General features: G+C 46.7%; 2 protein-coding genes across 2 annotated transcripts; one reads left to right on the top strand and one right to left on the bottom strand.

Moving 5' to 3' along the window:
- Positions 1–340: 340 nt before the first annotated feature.
- Positions 341–17850, bottom strand: LOC119461301 (40S ribosomal protein S4). The gene is made up of 6 exons (XM_037722550.2): positions 17811–17850; positions 17442–17519; positions 16249–16429; positions 9287–9556; positions 988–1117; positions 341–513 (listed from the first exon to the last, which is right to left on the bottom strand). The coding sequence occupies exons 1-6, from the start codon at positions 17811–17813 to the stop codon at positions 387–389; spliced, it is 789 nt and encodes a 262-aa protein (XP_037578478.1). The 5' UTR covers positions 17814–17850; the 3' UTR covers positions 341–386.
- A 245-nt stretch (positions 17851–18095) lies between these two features.
- On the top strand, positions 18096–18864 carry LOC119461302 (60S ribosomal protein L23a). Its single transcript, XM_037722551.2, has one exon. The coding sequence runs from the start codon at positions 18164–18166 to the stop codon at positions 18818–18820; it is 657 nt and encodes a 218-aa protein (XP_037578479.1). The 5' UTR covers positions 18096–18163; the 3' UTR covers positions 18821–18864.
- The last annotated feature ends 369 nt before the right edge of the window (positions 18865–19233 follow it).

Genomic DNA, 19233 nt, shown 5'->3' with positions numbered 1-19233 from the left:
ACTTTATGGAGCTTAGCAGGGTTCCCTGGGATGAACGTACCTGAGAACCCCTGCTCTAGGGTTTTGGGGGGAGCACGGTGCTCGCAAAGCAAAGTCATGGCGGAGCGATGTAGGTGACCCTGGCAACAGGAACGAGACCGGAGCAGCCACTCTAGTCAGCCTGGGCATGGTGCTACTGCCATGCCAGGGATCACGAAGCAGCTCAGTTGTATCTGCCATGGTCTGAAAAGCAGTTCGCAACATCTGAACTTTAGCAGGATTCTACTGTATTCAGTAGCAATACAAGAGGGAGGCACGGGATGCCCTCAGGAAACTAGTGCGCAAAGAACACACACATTGCTCCACTGTACAAAAAAGGCAGGGAGGCGTCAAGTCTGTTTATTGGCTCAGTGCTGGGCCTTGAGCTGAAGGCGCCGGTCACGCTCTTCAGCGACGGTAAGCTTGATACCCTTGCCGCGAGGCAGCGAGATGTAGGGCTTTGTGCTCTTGCCAATGACAAAGATGTAGTTCAACCTGCACAAAACACAATGCACAAGTTTTGACTGCACTGACACGAGGACAGCACCCAATGTGCACAGCAATTGCTGTATGAAACCATGCTCAGTAAGACCAATCATGCGATCAGGTTATCACAAAAAGTAGTAATGTTCTCCTCATAGCATGGTATATCCACACAGCAAACGCGCATTTTTAAATGCAATTAGAAGATGGCCCAGAAGCTTCAAGAAACTTGTCTCACATCAATATTTTTACAGGCTTTGCAAAATAACTGCCTGGATAAAGTGTCACAGCAATCTAGGATGAATTTCACCTGTTTTGCACTTCAAACATCAAGACTAGACCATGCTGCACAGCGTATGTGTGTGCTATCCTTTTTCAGTTGCCAAGCATTATACACTGTGGAAGACCCCATACCACAGCAAACAAGTCAACTCCAGTAAAACTAAACAACTCCACTAAAGAAATAACAGTGTTCCCCAAACGCACCTGGTGGCAAATGAGTGACCCTGGGAATCCTTGACATGGACAATGTCGAACGAACCAGGGTGCCGCTCCCGAGAGGTGATGATGCCCACACGGCCCAAGTTGTGGCCACCGGTCACCATGCACATGTTCCCTGTAACACAAAACCAAGTGACATGCTTTTGCTCAAATGAAAATCACAACAGTTACCCCGTATTTACAAATACCCTAGAATAAGCACCACATTTGAAAACTTGTCGAATGAACCTTAGTGCCATCCCTCCCTTCACTGACAATGTGTGCTCAACATTTTCAACGCTGGCTTAAAGGAATATAATAAAAATGCACCTAAATAACATGCCACCGATTCACAAAAGAAAAATATACCATGCCCATCACATTTGCAACCAGAAAAAAAAAAAAAAAAGATGTGTACAATTTACCCTTCACAGCCTGTATTTGAGCTTTCACAATGAAAGCAGCGCATCCTCTTCGCCATTTGCGCTGCTTTGGCCACCGATATCAAGCACACAGGGGTGGTATTCGTGCATTATCACGTTCACAAGACTCTGCACTGGACTTTTTGAAGCAACATCGTCACCTCTAATTACTACAGCCTAAAAATACATGCGGAAATAACTGCACACAACGCTAAAATCCTTGCGTAGTCTCGGGTCGTTTACATATACAGTAGACCTCGTTCATACATTTTCAAAAAATATGCGAAAAATAAACGTACGATCCGAATCCAGTAAAAATTGAAGCTGTCTTCCCATATTGAGGTGCAAGGGCAGAAAACATCAATTTCTTGCAAAACATAGTTACAATTGAATCTCGTTAATTCGAACTGCCGCTGTGGTCCCCGTCAAAGTTGAGTATGTACTTCAATGGGCGAGAACGCTTGGTAATTAGAACATAACCGCGCACCGACAATGCTCTTAGCAGCACGCCAAATCACGTGGCGGCACCTCCGCCTGGCAATTCTCCGACACCGCCATAAAAGAAAAGCTTAGGAGAGACCCCTCAACGCCGCGCAGAAAAATAAAGAAAGAAAAAAATACCATGGCGAAAATTTCCTCTCTCAAATGGTTAGGTCGCCGTTTCAGCCAACGCAGTGGCTGCGGCGCAGAGGGACGCAACACGGAGGCCCAGTTCGGCCAACACTCGCTTCAACGGCAGAAAATGAAACTTTGGGGAGCGGCATGAGCTGGCGCCGGGCGCACACGGAGACAGTCGAAGGTGAGGGAGCTACGAGAGAGTTGAGGGAGGGCGAGGGGAGCCACAGAAGCGACGGGGTTGCAGAGAAGGCCAAATGCGCTTCCCTGCCGCCCTCCTCTCTCACCTTCGCCCACTCCCTGAAGTTACGGTCACTGCCGTTATCGGGATGCAAGAGAGATTGTGAAGAGGAAGAGGCACTATCGAGATGCGAGTGTTCCCCGGTGTGGGCAGTTTCGTGGCCCTCGATCGCTATGTGCTTGCGCGCCACGACTCACACCGTTCGTATGTAGCGCTATGGTGCACAAATAACGTCAAAAATATGTCCTTTTAATTCGAACAAACTTTCGGGCCCCTTCGAGTTCGAACTATCGAGATTCGTATTTTCTGCTGGTGTGTCACACCCTTGGACAGGAACAACTCCTTTTACACATTGCAGACCTTTGTCCGCATTTTCGTTGTCTTTCGTGCAAAAGAAGCTTTGTAAGGCTTCCAAGCCAACAAGGGCTTCGGTGAAGGTAGCCGGTAGGCGCAAGCCTTCGTTCTCGCCGCCCGTCTTCAGGCGCCTAGTCCGCCCACCTCCGCTACGATCTCGGCGAGTCGTAGTGCCGCGCGCCGTCCGTCTGTTTTCGACGCTTAGTAGTTCGCGTTGAAGCGAGGGGTGAGGTAGCGCAAACATAAATTCGCTCGCCGCTGCTACCGCGCTTCGTCACTTCGGGCGAACGAGCAATGCAGAAAAGTCGCAGAGGGAGGGGGGATAAGCACTGCAGAGAAGCCACGCCGGCGGCTGTCTGCCACTTAGCGCTTCACAAGCACATGAGAGCGGCCTTTTTGCACACCTGAATGATAATTTTTCACTGCAGAACGTATCATATGATCGCAGTTTTCCGCAATGCAGAGCGTATTAAGACATTCCTCTATGGGGTTATGTTTATTCTTCGCGATTGCGAACATGGGAGCCGGGAAATCGTATTAAGCGGGAACGTATCAGCGAGGTTCTACTGTATATGCACAATACAGTATACGGCTGACAGCAAGTTTGAAACAGCACCAGAAATGCTCTTGGCCGATTACACCGACGCATTCAGTACCACCGAGTCCTACGAAATCTTGTGAAAGTGACAGTATCCCTGAAAGTTATGGCCGAGACTACTGCTCTAGATCTTAGCGGCTATGGTGTTGGGCTGCTAAGCACGAGGTCGCTGAATCAACTCCTGGCCATGCCGACCACATTTCAATGGGGGCAAAATGCGAAAACATCCGTGTACAGTGAAAGCTCGTTAATTCGCACCTCATTAATTCCGAACTTTCGGGTTAATTCGAACTGATGGTCATGGTCCGGCCACAATATATAGGCGTCTATGGGTTAACCAACTCGTTAGTTCACGCGCGCATCGGCTCTTTTATCGATAATTCGAACTGCGCGCCGCTGCGTGGTGGTATTTTATACTGCCGCCGCAAGCTTTCAAGGCTCAATGATAGATGGCGCGAGCACAGTGGCGTCACTGTCGTCATTGCGCTCGCTCTTCGCATCGTGTAGTGGTTCGTGCCGAACATGTCTGCGTAGTCTCCGTGTCCTTTGTGTGCCGCACATTCAGTCGCTAGGCCTCGTGTACGTCAGAGCTACGAAGTCGTTCGGTGCCGTGTCGCTACGATGTGACGCTGCTCACGGCCTTGCATATGTTGGTGCGTTCCTGGGATCAGGTCACGGCAACAACTGTTGCCAATTGCTTCCGCCACAGTGGCTTTTGTGTGACCAATGAGGGCACAGCTTGCGAGCCCGACGAGCGCGAGGCCGTGGTCATTCCTGCCGGATCGCGGGATGCGCTGGAGGACGTGACCTTCGACGACTACGTTGATGCAGATCGCTGTGCAGCGGTCTGCGGCACAATCACCGACGATGATATCGCGCAGGTGACTGGTGGAGAAGCGCCCGTCGTCGATGTAGGTGCGGATGGCGAAGAGGATGATGCACCCACGCGGCCCTTAGCTTTGGAACTAATGGAGGCTATGCGTGTCGCGCGTCTATTCTTCAGCTTCGTGGAAGACGCAGAGGATGCTTTCTGCCACGTTCGCGCGTTGGAAAACAAGGCTATAGCGATCGCATTCAAAGAAGAGAAACAGACAGTGATCACGGATTATTTTCGCAAGTAAATATTTCGAGTGATTTTCCAACAACCCGGTCTCAATTCCTGCTGTTTTTTCAATGAATTTCGTTAGTTCGAACTTCAGTTTAATTCGAACTCATTGGGCGTCCCCGCGAAATTCGAATTAACGAGCTTTTACTGTACTTAGATTTAGGTGCCTGTTCAATAACCTTAGGTGGTCCAAATTATTCCCGAGTCCCCAAATACTGCATGCCTCATGGTCAGATCATGGTTTTGGCATGTAAAACCCCATAATTTTTTTTTGTACAAACAGCACCAACTTCAATCTGCAAAAACGTGCTGTGTCGCCATTTTGTGATGGCGATGACAGTGTCCGACGGTAGGCAGTTGCCAACACAGCGAAAGCTTGGGGCTCGCCATGTGTTGCTGGTTATGTGTGACATGCCCATCATTGTGCATAGAGGACAAGAAATAAGCAGGGAGCTTTGTTATACCCAGCCAATTCACACACTAGTTGGTTCTCAATGATTTCCGGGCATAATTTTAAGCCCGGCCCACATGGAGCGAACTTCGTGTGGCCGGCACCAGCGCGGCAAAATGCCAACGTATCGCCGTCGCCACGACTTCAGTGTTGCTAGAAACAGCGCGATTCTATTGCCTGTAAAATGCAGTGAAAAAATAGTTTTTCATCTGCAACTGAACCATATTGGTCGCGCCTGGATGGCTGTGATTAGTCGATCATTGTACGCAATGTGCGCAGCTTTTGTCGCCATGTTTCATCTAGTCTTTTTGGCTAGCTAGCAGAGTCAAATGCGACAGCAGGAAGTCGAATGCGACCGTGCCCGGATTGGTCCGCGCTGACAGCCTTCATTCGCCGCTACCGGCGAGCTAGATATGAAAAACTGGCGAACAGCCACGCATGGCCGTTTGCCAGTTTTTCACAAGAAAATCGCTCCACGTGGGTCGGGCTTGATGCCATTCCATTGTGATTATGTCGAAAGTAAATTGTTCGTTCTGTTTGTTCTAACACGGTTCAACTGTTTTGAAAGAATACCGTGCCACTTAAAACTGATTTAGTTTTGCACTCCCTTCTGGACAAAGTGCCGAAAATGTTGGCAAATATAAATTTGTGCATTGGCTAAGACCCCAGACTAGAGTAAAATGAATGAAGACACTGCTGGCCATCTCTCTCACAGTGAAGTACTAGTTGGGAGATTTATTCAATTGTAGAATCCACATTTACAGGGACGACTGCACCACCATGCAAAGTTCCTCCAATGAAGCATAGTGATACAGAAGAGTAACTGTTTCTTTTACTTACTGCATTGGCACAGCAAGAAATTGCTGTTTTCTGTCCATTAATTCTACTTTCCCTTGATTTGGACCTTTTGCCCCTGTGAAGCCCAAAGCAGTGAGCTTTTGCTTCATGAAATTGCTAGCAGCCACATAAGAAGGGTATAGGAAAGTTTGCAGTTACTTTGATAAATTTAGGGCACTGAAACTTGACAGTATCTTTTTTTCTAGGGTTTTGACAGGTTGAACCTTTATTCAATACAGAAAAATCACATCTCCAAAATGGCATTTCATACAGCCACTGAACGATAATTTAGAACGTTTCACAACCCTGCCCATTATATCGAGGTTTAACTGTATTGATAAATGCATCCTCTCCATCACCTAGGTGAAATGCCCTGTACATTGTGCAATTACTCCCCCTATAATGCCCTATGTGGGTGATGTAAATTACCTAAACAAGAAACCAACAGTGAAGTGCCAAAAAAACGACTGCTGCAAAGAGACCCATGGTCACTTGGCTATCGGAGCGCGATTCACTTTTCAAGTTACCAGGGGATAGACACCGTACTGACGTTAATCTACTTGCGGCGACAGCAGGACAAGGGTCAAAATACGGACTGATCCAGCCCACAGGCACACATGCATGCACGTAGCAATGCGCTGACAGCAGTGATGCTACTGGCCCATCCCCTTTCGGAGCAGCTTTTGGAGCAGCCATAAATGCGTTTTGGAGCAGTAAAATGGACTTTCGGGGCAGGTTTATGAAAGCGATTGCAAACTATTATATGGGGCGTTTACAGTTGACAATGCATGTGAAAGCAGTAAGTGGTCACCTGGTTCATAAATTCAATCCAAACACTAAAAATGACCCCATCCCTCCCTTTATCGCTGTCCTTAAGTGTGGACTGCGACAAAGCTGTGGTTGTCCTAAGATGTGCTTGAAGATCCCGGAAGCACTTGGATGGGCCACATGCAGAATTAGGAAACGTTTGGCAACCTTCAGCATAATTTTGCTCCTATAAATGTATTCTCCAAGATGGAGCACTCCTTTGTAAAAAGTTACCACCAGCGGTACGAAAAGCTTACGTAGTTCTTCCTGTCCAATTTTCCGGACTCCCTAGGGGCCGCGAACCCATCCGAAAAATCGGCCAGTCCAAAAAAAGTGGCGCTTCCTCAGCATCCAGCAGCGAAAGTAGCCGAGTTGACCAAAACCTTGGCCGTATGCCATTCTTACGCCCTGAAATTGCCATGCCAAGAAAAGTGTGTGTGTGTCTGTGGAAGGGGGGGCGACAAACTGATTGCGAAAAATTGTTCACGGCCACCGCGTCCGCGTCAGTGCGCGCGTTATGTTGCAAAAATCGACCGAGACACCATACACAGCGTCCGAAACTTCAGTCAGCGTTTTACATTGGTCATAAAGGAGTGCGGGGTCTGTTTCGGTGCCAGCGCGATCGCTTGCTGCTGCCTGAAGAACTAGGTTGTCCCGTTGCCTCAGCAACCCGCATGCGGTCAGGGTGGAAGGTATTGAATATAGACAGCAACCCATGGAAGAAACAGCAGTACGATCCCCTGACTCAGTTCACCACGGAACTAATGCAGCCGCTGGTCCACGCAGTGACACTTCAGATGGTGCGGTAAAACAGCGCTTGAGGGCATAGTTTCATTTTTGAAAGCCCGAGCAACCCTTTCAGCGCAGAGTGGGCGCAGATTTCTCATATTTTGCTGAAATATAGCAGGATGTAGCCGAGTTAGCCTTTCGGCGCAGTTCGGCGCAAATGGCGCAGCGGTAGCATCACTGGCTGACAGGCTTTCTTGACTACTTGTGAAATAAACTCATTTTCTGGGGAATTGGATATGTTGAACTTCCAATTATGATTATCCAGAATTTTAGGCAGGTTTCGCTGAGTATAAATTAAAGTGCAAGCTTTAGCCAGACCGGCAGGCTTATCAATAAGCGATGTTGGGTTCTCATGGTAATGCCCTACACCGAGTATGAGCGATGTAGTGCGACCGTCGGAAGCCATTGTTTTTGGTCTGCGTTTTGACCACAGCTTCCAGTTAGAAGGGAAACCATGGCTTCGATTGCGACCGCAATGCATGAAATGCAAACAATTCTATCACAAGCATGGGAGAAAGAAAAAAGAGAAAGTGTCATGTAACAGTACTTTTCTCATTCAAAAAAATGTGAAAAGCACTCAGTATGTGATGGCAAGCAGTCATTTCTAGTCATCCTGTGCTGGGTTTGTCATCCGCTTGTCTGCAGCGCAACTAGGAAGTTGTAATGTGCTGTTAATTGTGCAGACGCTCTGGAGAAAAAGTTGCCATTGCAAGTGACAGACAAAAGATGTGTTTGACCTGCCTGCACCACTGTGAACCAGTTCACAGTGGTGCACGAGAAGTTAAGAAATTGTGCAGCTCGATTACTGTGGAGCAGGAGTTTTTTTCTAATGTGCACTGAGCACGCAAACTTGAGAGGTCCCAAACTGCAGGTATGATTGGTTTCCGAGCCGTAAGTACACCCTCCACTCGCGCAGACACAGCAGGCGCAAATAAACGAGCTTCAACGGAACTAGCACCTGTGTGCTGCGTCATCTGCTGCTTCAGACCTGTATGTATGCGCCAAGTAGGCACATACAGTAGACAGGGCACAGCAAAATCGCAAACCTGCCCGCACCTTTTGAAAACGAATGGCATGGTTCAGAGTGCGCCATTACTGAACCGCTGAAATGAACGGCAGGGTGCAGCACCTCGTGAACTGGTCTAGGTGGTGCAGGTGAATTGAGCAGACCTAATCTTTTGATGTATTCAGGCTGAGAACTATTATTGTGACACACGAGCAGAAGGTAATGGCACACCCGGTGGCCAGCTGCACTCAGACCTGTACAGTGTGCTGTTCCTAAGGTTCAATATGCGGCGTGCCCATATGGCGAGTGATAGAAGGGACAAATGGCTTCGACATGACGTAACACAGTGATTGAGTTTGTTCACTGTGTTACGTCCTTGTACTCAATGTACAAGGACTCAAATGTGCGCTGCCACATTTCATCATTAACCAACTAAGCCACCAGTATGTCTTAAGATAGAAGGGAGAGACTGGCATCAGAAGAGGTGGCCTTGCAAATGCCTAATGCCTTTCTCTGTTTTTTTTATTTCCTACATGATTACAAGCCACAACTCCATAGCAGGCATTTGAGCCCAAGAATGATGCGTGAGGAACCCCAACCAAATGATACAGTTTCGAAAGAATACGCTTTACTAGTCTAAGGCGATTTAGTCTTGCTCTTTCGTGTCCCTCATCATCTGCTACAGTACTTTTTTGCTGTGCACCTCTACAATTAAAAATATTTATTAGGGTAATGGTACTGAAGACTACATAAAACTTGGTGCTTATTTCAAATATGAGGGCCATTTTTGTCCAGTTAATGCATTTGCTTAATTTACTACAAAAGATTGCTAAAAACCAGTTTCTCAGCTTTTGCTACACAGGGTATCAAAGGCTTTTGTACAATCCAAGATATCCAACAAGACCAACACTATAGCTGTACCTACGAACAGGCGTAATGAACAAGGCCACGAACAGGCGTAATGAACAAGGCCACCACAGAGAGAACTGCACAGGTGCAGTGCACTGCCTTTTTCCATGTGCCTTGGCAATGGTTTCCTGCGACCAGCATGCACTTAGCTAGCCTGACAGGCATACTGACCAGAATCGAACTTGATGTAGTCATCGATCTTGCCAGTGGCCAGGTCCACCTTGACAGTGTCATTGACCTTGATGAGGGGGTCAGGGTACCGGATGGTGCGCGCGTCGTGGGTGGTGAGGAAGGGCACTCCCTTGGGGCCCACCTGGACCCGCTTGACACGGCACAGCTTGTACTTGGCCTCCTCGGGGGTGATGCGGTGCAGGATGAAGCGGCCCTTCACATCGTACAGCAGCCGGAAGAACTCGCCTGTCTTCTCAATCGTCACCACGTCTGCGCAAAGGCCCACCGTCGAGTCTCCAGTCTGCCATTTTATCAGGACAGCATCACAAGCTCGCTCACACAAAGTTTATCAAGCCACCCCACTCCTAAAAAGCAACTCAGCTCTGGTGCTTTTTTTTAAAGGATATACTGATGTAAGTGAAATTTGTATTGTACCTTTCGTTCAGCCACTATGGACTGGCACTTGTTCAGCATTAATACAAATTAATCGTAGAGGTTACTATCATTAGGCTATTTTTATGTTCACTGTAGGACGAAGGCCTCTCCCAGATCCATGTTTTGAACTAGAATATCGGCTATCCCCATTTGCTTGCCGATGCACACTGCGCTCTTTCTGTCTTAAAAGGTTACGCCTAACATTTGTTCCACTGCTCTTTGCAGGGTCCCTAAATTGTTCTCGAACATCTTTGTTAACTTCCCAAGTTTTTAAAAGCCCAATATGTTAGCAATGGGAGAGCGAGTTCCGTCCGTCTAGAAGGTCCTTATTTTCACTGAAGCCCCATTCTAGATCAGCGCTACCACGGGGTAGAGAAAAAAAGTGCTTTTACGAGCTTAGAAACCAGGGGATAAGTCCACGCCCGTTACAACGGATCCGCATACAACATACTCTTGGATGCAACAGACTAATGCACTCACTTAGTTTGGTACGCTTTTAGGTTAGGTTAATATTAATGCAACCAATTTCACTTTTAACGAACTATCAGCTACAACAGATTTTGTCTAGATGGTGTAAAATACAACGTATTTTGCTGCAGCAATGCGTGCTTGCAGAACTGCACTGCACGGAACTATTTTTGACCGCTTGCAGAATTTTTCTTAAGGAACGAATACACCAGCGACTAAATTTCCGCAACCGCATGCCGTGCAATGCCCTACAAGCTTAGAGTGTGTAGACCATGCAAGCACCAAAGATGCAACCAGCTTTGAAAGCAAAGCCATCATATGGTGCTCAAAACAATGGCTGATTGCAAAATGCATTATGTGAGTATGCTTAATTTCCCATCGCAACAAAATAGAAGACATGCAACTATTCGTGGCGTCCAGACTGCGAGGTGCATAATGCGGGCTCAGAGTTGAATGTTCCTCGTATTACAGCTCTCATTTGTGCTATAGATTTGACAGTGGTCATCACTTGTGAGGAAAGATAAAACAGACATCAGAGCTACTGACCGTGCAACAGAACTTGTTTAATCGGGGTCACTTTGGCGCAGTGTGGTGCAATTTCAACCAATTGCATGCTTTTGGCGCAGAAATACACAATTGTATCAAAATGCCTGCACAGTTCCTGCACACCTGAATTTATCAACCTCGCATATTACACAGGAGGCGATTTCAAGGCTAAGGATTCTGGGAAATTGCTCTCTTACTTGAATAAACTTTATACATTACTTTAAACATTATACACCAACTTGGCCAGACATGAAATGGATATGTATCAATATGCATAGTTCTTAGGCTTTCATGCAACACACTGGCACCTGCAACTCCTACATAGGCTACGACGCCTAGAGTGCCACTCTGAAAGTGGCATCATAGACAATGTTGTTCGTGCAAACAATACTTGCAGATAAAGGTGCATTTTACTCCCACGCTAGTTGTGTATTGTGCCTTATTGCAAAAAGGCGTGATGCTGTGCTAGACAGCATAAGCAGATGATGCAGCAGTGGTTATAGTGAAGTCACCTTGAAACCAATATACAGTCGCCGACCGATAATCCAGACATGCTCGGTAATTCAGACAGCTTTGCAGCACTGCCAATGGCCCCCGTAGACTTAATGGGTAAGGACGACCAATATTTCGGGCAGCCGCCAGCTCTACATTTATCCGGACACCGTCCGTGACTGTAGCGTACGCGGATTCTGCCACCATTGAGACTGGCAACCTCAATGAGACATCAAGTATGGCCTAGGAGATTACACGTAACATGCTAATCCCCAAGGCCTTGCCTCGGTCACAGCGCTACGCCTGCTTGGAAACAAGTTTTCATATTTTATGGTAGTGTTTGGGATGAGTGATATTTTCTACGCCATGTATGTAAAAGCGAATCGCTTTTGTAGATTCCAAGTGCCATACCTGTCAAGTTCGAAGAAACTAAATCTGGGAGATCTTCCGACCAGAGGGGGGGGGGTCAATTGGTTACGACCCCCCCCCCCCCCCCGATGTCTGTCTTCAAGGACGAACAGAACTTCCTTACAATTTTATTTACCAATATATGAACATCACTCTCTCACTTTTGCAAGCATTTCGTCGTTGCTAATTTTGTCTTCAAGAAATCTTTAAAATTTAATTAAATTCTCGGGGCTAATCCCACTACCACCATCTAATTATGAGGCACGTCGTAGTGGGGAACTCCGGATTAATCTCGACCACCTGGGGTTCTTGCATTTTGCCCCCAACTAAATGCAGCGGCGGCGGCCAAGGTTTGATCCAGCAAACTCTTGCTTAGCAGCGCAATGCCAAAGCCACTAAGCAACCACGGCGGGTGTTTAAAAATTCAGATGTTTGTTAGAAATTCCATTTCTTTCACATTTTGCGAGGATGACGTTTCCCAGTGTCTTAGACGAGCGGCACTGCGTCCTCGTATTTTTTTCCGATGTTAAATTGCCGCTCGCACTCTGGATTGCTCTGTGATAACAAAATACCCAACATCATTTCGGCTGAGCACTACATTAAAATACTTATAGACAATTTTTGCGCTAGCGCTCCTTGCTTTTAAAGCCATAACTGACTGTGGGCCTACACAATGTAGATATGCCAGAGCGGCTGACGCTCAGAAGTACAAGGGAGGGTTGCTAGTGGCGGAACGCGGCATTCGCTCACTAGCTTAATGAGGGTAGCATAGAGGCTAGAGCCGAATAGCGCATGTATAGGGTTTCCCTACTACTTTCTTGGCAATTTTTTGCGCAATAAACTTGCGACCGGATTGGATTCTTTTTGCTAATGGTGGCCTGACAAAGCACTGGACGCGGATAGAAACGGGACACAACTGCAATTTCCAAGAGATTTTCCTGCCAACCAAACAACCGGAAGAAACTGTCCAAGTCCGGAAGTCTCCCGGGTAATCCGGGAGACTTGGAAGGTATGAAATGCTCACCTTGGAGGCTTTGCCTGAATTCTGAAGTTGCATCAACATCGCAATCATCACATCCTATTCCGGCATCCCAACGCACAGCCTGCTCTCGCCATTCTGTTTGTCCAAATGAGTCTTGAGTCAGTCTGAATGACCCCGACTCCGCAACTGAAGAGCCTGAACTGCCGCCTACCACAAGTTCAAATGCGGACATGACTGTGCCGATTCCTGCCGCAGTTACATTTGAAGACTTTGCAGATGACAGCGCAGTGCTGTGTGCCGAACTGAACGATGACGAAATAATTGAGGAAGTTCGCCCACCATCTAACTGTGACTCTAACTCGGATGATAATGCCCGTGTGGATCCGACTCCAGCCTTTGCAGTCCTTGCAGCAGCGACAACAGAAAACCGGCAGAAATATAGGCGTACGTGGTTGCATGTAAGTGAAGTGTGTGCAGCAACGAATCGACCACTTCTTCCTTGATCAGGGGCATTAAAACGTAAATACAATAATCTTTTTTGAGCACATTAGCTTTTTCGGACATTCGACAGTTCGGACTTATTTACGTTCCCCGTGAACTCCAAATTATCGGTCGTCAACTGTATAGCAAAGTCTTGTTATTCCAGTAGCCGCCAACAGTGAGAAAACCAAGCAGGCATTAACGTTCTGTCGTGTGCTCAGTGACAGTACAGACATGAGTGCACTCTGGCCAAATCAAATGTTCCCACAGAGGCAGCAAATGAAGCAGCCATTCAAGGCACTGCCTCGGACAGTAAACTCTATGGGTGTATGTGCAGTTTAGGCACATTGTTGGACCCCAGACAGGCAGTGCAGGCACATGCCAGGGCTTTGGATGGTGCCCAGCCCAGAACACAGGTCACACTACTAAAAAATCTGGTTCCGAATCTAAAGCCACATCTTACAGGCACCTATTTATTCAGTCCTGCAGTGGACATAAAAATAGGCTGATGACAATTCTTTCATTGTCTGTGCACTTCACTATTGAATTTTTTTTAGCATAGCGTTAATAATACCATTTGCCGTGACTGCAAATGTGTGGAAATATGAACAGAAAGCCAAGCACACCACCAGCCAAGACAAATAAGACGAGTCAAGCTAAATGCCATGGGGCCACATTGCAGGTAAAAACGAATGCTTTGGCAGCTTCGTGGCTGCTTTAGGGCTAACACCACAAAAACTGGTAACCTCAATAACGTAACATTGCTTAGATTGTTCTCAGCATTAGACGAGGCTAAGTGAAGGCTTGTAAGTGAATTTATTTCTCGTCACAATGGAGAGAAAGTAGCAAGGACAATTACGTTCAAAGTGGAAAGCCTGGGCACTGCCTTGCTGTTATGCAACTATGGGAACCAATGGGAGCTGCCCCAGTAAAACTGTACGATAATGGTACACTACACTAAAACACTATATTGACTCTTACGCCACATCGTTGCCAGCACCAGACACTAAGCAAATAAGAATCTGAAAAATAAAATGGGTTGTTACAAAATATGGATTTAAACATCGTTGTTGCCTTCTGTTTCACATGGCTGCCATTTTTTACTATGTCCCAATAAATAAGGTATACAGTCAAACCTCAATTTAACGAAATTTGCGATGTTAACGAAGTTTTTCGATGCAAGTACAACTTTTGTTATATCGAGGTTTGACTGTACATGGAAAATATTGGGGTGTGAGAATATTAATTTTTGACACAATGAAATACAAATCGAACATTTTTTAAATAATGAACAGCAGTTATCACAATCTTAAGTTCACCGTCATTACAAAGTATGTTATTGTTTATTAAAAGCACAAGTGGAGCGTTAGGAGAGAACCATCCCTGTATAGCATGTAAAGTATGGCTATTACACCCAAACACCGCCGATTGATGCCCGTTTTAAGGAAGTTCGAAAGCAGACAAATTTAAAGGGCAAGCACAAACCTCGTCTTTTACACTGAAGTAGAGTAGGCGGTTATTGTAAATACCGGACGAGCCGATGACCGGATCAAACAAGTGGTCAACGCGCCGTGCAGTCCCGTACTGCACCGGCAATGAAGTTAAAGCAAAGCTAAGTATAGCAGTGCGTCAGCAAGCTGTTGACTACGTCGTGCGGGTACCATTTTACTTTGGAAACTGTAGACAATGCGCTGGCACTTGTTCCTGTGCGTCTCCCTGCTGCTGTGGGTTCGTGCAGCCTAGACTGCTCAGAGACCAGAAATGCCCAATGTCACCGTTAACGGGGAGAGCACACTTGCAGCAAAGCGTAGTAGTGATACACAAATTTACGGTTTGTAGTTATCGTGGGTCCCCAGACGCATGTATCAGAAAGTCAATAGTGCGGCAATAGTTTTGCTGCGCCACTGAGGTTTCTTGTTCTCGCAAATGAATTCTTTGGCATAAGTGGTTGCCAGGGATGATGGCAAAGCTTCGCCAAACCAATATCTTACTATTTAGGCTACCTAACAAAAATTTCACGTTCATGAAAATGGCAGAACCGCCCAACACTCTAGATTGGGCATACAGCCGGGTGCCCTTGCACCCTGCGAGGCTATAAAAAGTATCTATGGTGAGTGAGAAAGATACCCAAACTCTGCAAAATGAGAAAGGGAGCCCCAAAAGGTTGCCTACTAACAAGGACACCAAGTATTGTAGTACTGGTATAATTTTGTGCAAGTCAACTGCTACAAAACTTTCCGACCGATTTTCTCCAATGTGTTCATATGTGACACACATTGCTTGCAGACAAATTTTTATCTCATTTGTTTTATTTTAATTCCCAAGATGTGCTTGAGAGCAAGACACACTCAGATTTTAAATTAAGATTTCCTTTCTTTATGTTTACAGCACACGGTATGATGCTATGTGCAGTGTGCATCTGATGCTGAATATAAAAATTGTAAAGTAGTTCTATTGGGGCAATTGGTTAAATTTGACCCAGAAATGGCATTTAGTGCATATTTGTAAATGGCATCAAAATTGCGGAAAGCGCATTTGACACAGCAATACAGGCACTATTACGCAGTCCATAATTTCTTGCCTGTGAGCAACTGCAGACCAAGATATACTTTTCGATGTGCACTTCCAGAAAGAAGCCACAGTAGTAACATTACTCGATGCCAATACTCCGTTGCATACACACAATGCTGTGGAAGCTATGCAGGTAGTGGCGTCAGTCATGTCTTTCATCAGACACTTTCTCCAGAAGATCTACTTCATGTATTACTAAAACTTGTGGACGCAAGTTTGCATCAAATCTCATTTCTTGTGCGAATTTGTTTCCAGTCATACTATATTTAGGTGGCAAGCGCATAAGATTCACTGGAGCTGCCAGTTGCAAGAACATTTCCACTAGTTTGGGGGTAAATAGGTTCAGATCTCGGACACCTTTCATGTAATAGGTCATAGTTTGCAACATTACAGTATCAAACAATTTTATATCTAATTAAATGGGGTACACCTACACATTTGTCTTTCACATGTAGTGCACTATTTCTTGCCTGCATGTGAGAGCTGGGAGACAAGTTCCCTGTAGCCTTTGCAATGTTGCCTGATACCTATTAAACGGAGTAGAAGAGGGCTGGTCTATGCAGGCAGCAACAATACTCACCCATGAATCCAGCAGGGTAGTTTGTGTCGGTGCGGACCTTGCCATCCACCTTGATGAGGCGCTGCTTAACAATCTTCTTCACCTCAGCGCCCGTCAGCGCATACTTGAGCCGATTCCTCAGCATGATGATGAGCGGCAAGGACTCCCGCAGTTTGTGGGGTCCAGTGCTGGGCCGGGGAGCCTAGGGTCAAGCACACCAACAGGCTATTTTAGCATGTGGCCATAATCACAGTTGTTAGAATAGGTCCATTTCTTTCACCCTGCCCTCTGTAAACTAGTCTATAGCAATTTAGTACCAGTCCTGTGCTTGCGCAGAGCCGGCTCGGCTCTCCTGCACATGCCTCGCATTACCTTCCCAGCAAGTGCAGGGAATGTCATGAAGTGCAGATGACCGCATGTTACACTGGTTTAAACAAATAGCAAGAAGCAGTGCCTCCTGTACTACTTTAGGAAGTGAGGGCAAATCAAATTGGCCTACTTCAAGGTCTCATGCCTACCGATACTATGCAGTGTTCCATTAATAGACATTCAGCTCACAAAAATATGCGAATGCAAACAAGTGAAAGAAAGTGACCAGGAATCCACAGCTGTCGCCACCTGCCAATGCAACACCAGTGGCGACAAATTAGTCCACCGCACATCCAAGCCAAGGTGCACAAGAAAACATTTGTTCTATCGGTAACATTTTCAAACCTGGAAATGCTCTGGCACATGTGCTCGAGATCTGTGGCGGATTGTCGGCTAAACGAACTGCCTTTTATACCGCACACCCCGAGTACCATGCCGATGCTTCATTAAGGCCTGTACTACGCGTTATGACAATGTGCTGTGAAATGGAAATGGCCTGTGATGGTAGATTCGCGTGGAATGTCCTACTGACGACTGCGTTTCGAATCCCAAATTGTAACTCAATGCGCAAACAAAAGTGACGCGCTATTTGTAATTTTGCCTGAATTTTGTCTCTACGCTGATGTCAGTTTACTCCAATCGGCACACATGTGCAAAACTCGCGTGGATGCCCCAATGTGATCCGCCGCAACCGTCGTGCGTGCTATGCATCAAAGGCACAAAAAAAAAAAGGTGAAACGCAGGGCGTTAGCTTTGAGGTCATGATTTCTTTTATTAGTGTCAGCAAACGAAAAGTTCGAGGCAACAATGGCAAGATTGCCGCTCGCAAGGAAACTGCTACTTACGAAAACTCCACCGAGCTTGTCCAGCATCCATGATTTCGGCGCGTTTAAACGCTTGAGGTGCTTCTTAGGTCCCCGCGCCTGCAAAAGTTCACATTCGTCAGTATGAAGCACACACAACACGCAATCGAAGAGCAACCTAAAAAAATAAAAACCGGCAACAAAAGTGGACAACGTGAACATAGTACCACTCATCTTGTAGGGGCTGCCTGACAGCGGCTCCAGATTTAAAGGTAAATTAATCAAAAAACAACCACAATGACGCATTGAAATGAAAGATCCATGTCTTCTTTACACTATTAAATACAAAACTTGAACACAGAAATTAAATCACGGTCGGATTTACGGAGATTGAAAATATGCACAACTTACCATCCTAGAAGGCAGCCATGAAAAGGAGCTATCCCAACATGCACTAGAATGACAAGTTCGCGCCTGCGAGAGTAAGGATCACTGATTGGCTGAACCATAGCATAATTGAATAAAAGCAGTGTTAAAATCAATTTTAGAACATTATTATTTAAATTAATATATAAACAATAATTATTTTGTAATAAATATAATTACTAATACAACATATTTAAACGTTTTTTAGATATACGATGTTATTTTCTGCGGTACCTTCCTGTTTTGCGCCACCTGCTGGCTCCTTTTGCTAGGCTTATCCTTTCTGTATTATACACGTGTGAGGCGAAGTCCTTTGCTACGCGTGTCCGTTCATAAACATGCCGCCTAAGGGTAAGAAACCTCCAGCAGCCGCTGCAGCAAAGGCTGAAAAGCCCGAGGAAAAGAAGAAGCCCGCTGCCGCAGCCGCCCCAGCCAAAAAACCCGCCGGAGCTGCAGCGTCGGCATCGAAAGCTCCTGCCAAGCCGGCGGCCTCCAAGCCTGGCGACAAAAAGTCGGGTGCTGACAAGAAGCAGCAGGCAGCAAAGAAGAAGGATGCCGCAGGTCAGGCCAAGGCCCGCGCCAAGGCGATGGCCGTGCGCAAGAAAGTCGTCAAGGGAACGCACGGCACACGCACCAAGAAGATCCGCACGTCAGTGAAGTTCCGCCGGCCCAAGACCCTGTCGCTGCCCCGCAACCCCAAGTACCCCCGCCGCAGTGTCCCGACCAGGACCCGACTGGATCAGTTCTCCATCATCAAGCACCCGCTGACGACCGAGTCCGCGATGAAGAAGATTGAGGATAACAACACGCTCGTGTTCATTGTCCACCTCCGGGCCAACAAGCACCAGATCAAGACGGCCGTCAAGAAGCTGTACGACATCGACGTCGCCAACGTGAACACGCTCATCCGGCCCGACGGACAGAAGAAGGCGTACGTGAGGTTGGCGCCTGACTACGACGCGCTGGATGTGGCCAACAAGATCGGCATCATATAAACTGTGTGCAGTTCACTGTGGAATAAAGCGGCTGTTTACGGTAACCTTTGTTCCTTGCTCGTACTGAAGCTGATGGCCTCTGGCGAGCCACACGCATGTTTCTTAGTTAATGTATTGAGTTTACGATCTGCATAACAGCCATTCAGGCGGGCCGTTAAATCGCAAGTGGATCATTCCTATGACGCAGAAGCTGAGCACGTGGTCTTCACGTGCGTCTGTAGACTGCCACATGCTATGATACTCGGGACCACTTGACGAACCAGGTTAGCGCAAACTTGCGTTGTCAGTTCTCGCCGTCGCTGCATGCATGCATAATGTACACTACACGTGTGAAGATTTGCGCTATTGTATAGTTATTGCTCTGTAGTGCCAGCTTGACAAGCTCCTCGTGCTGGTTTGACCGACTTTTTGGC

The sequence above is a fragment of the Dermacentor silvarum genome, chromosome 8, assembly GCF_013339745.2.
Source record: "Dermacentor silvarum isolate Dsil-2018 chromosome 8, BIME_Dsil_1.4, whole genome shotgun sequence".
Taxonomy (NCBI): domain Eukaryota; kingdom Metazoa; phylum Arthropoda; class Arachnida; order Ixodida; family Ixodidae; genus Dermacentor; species Dermacentor silvarum.
The sequence above is the reverse complement of the archived record's forward strand: the minus strand, read 5'-3'. Positions and strand labels throughout refer to the sequence as shown.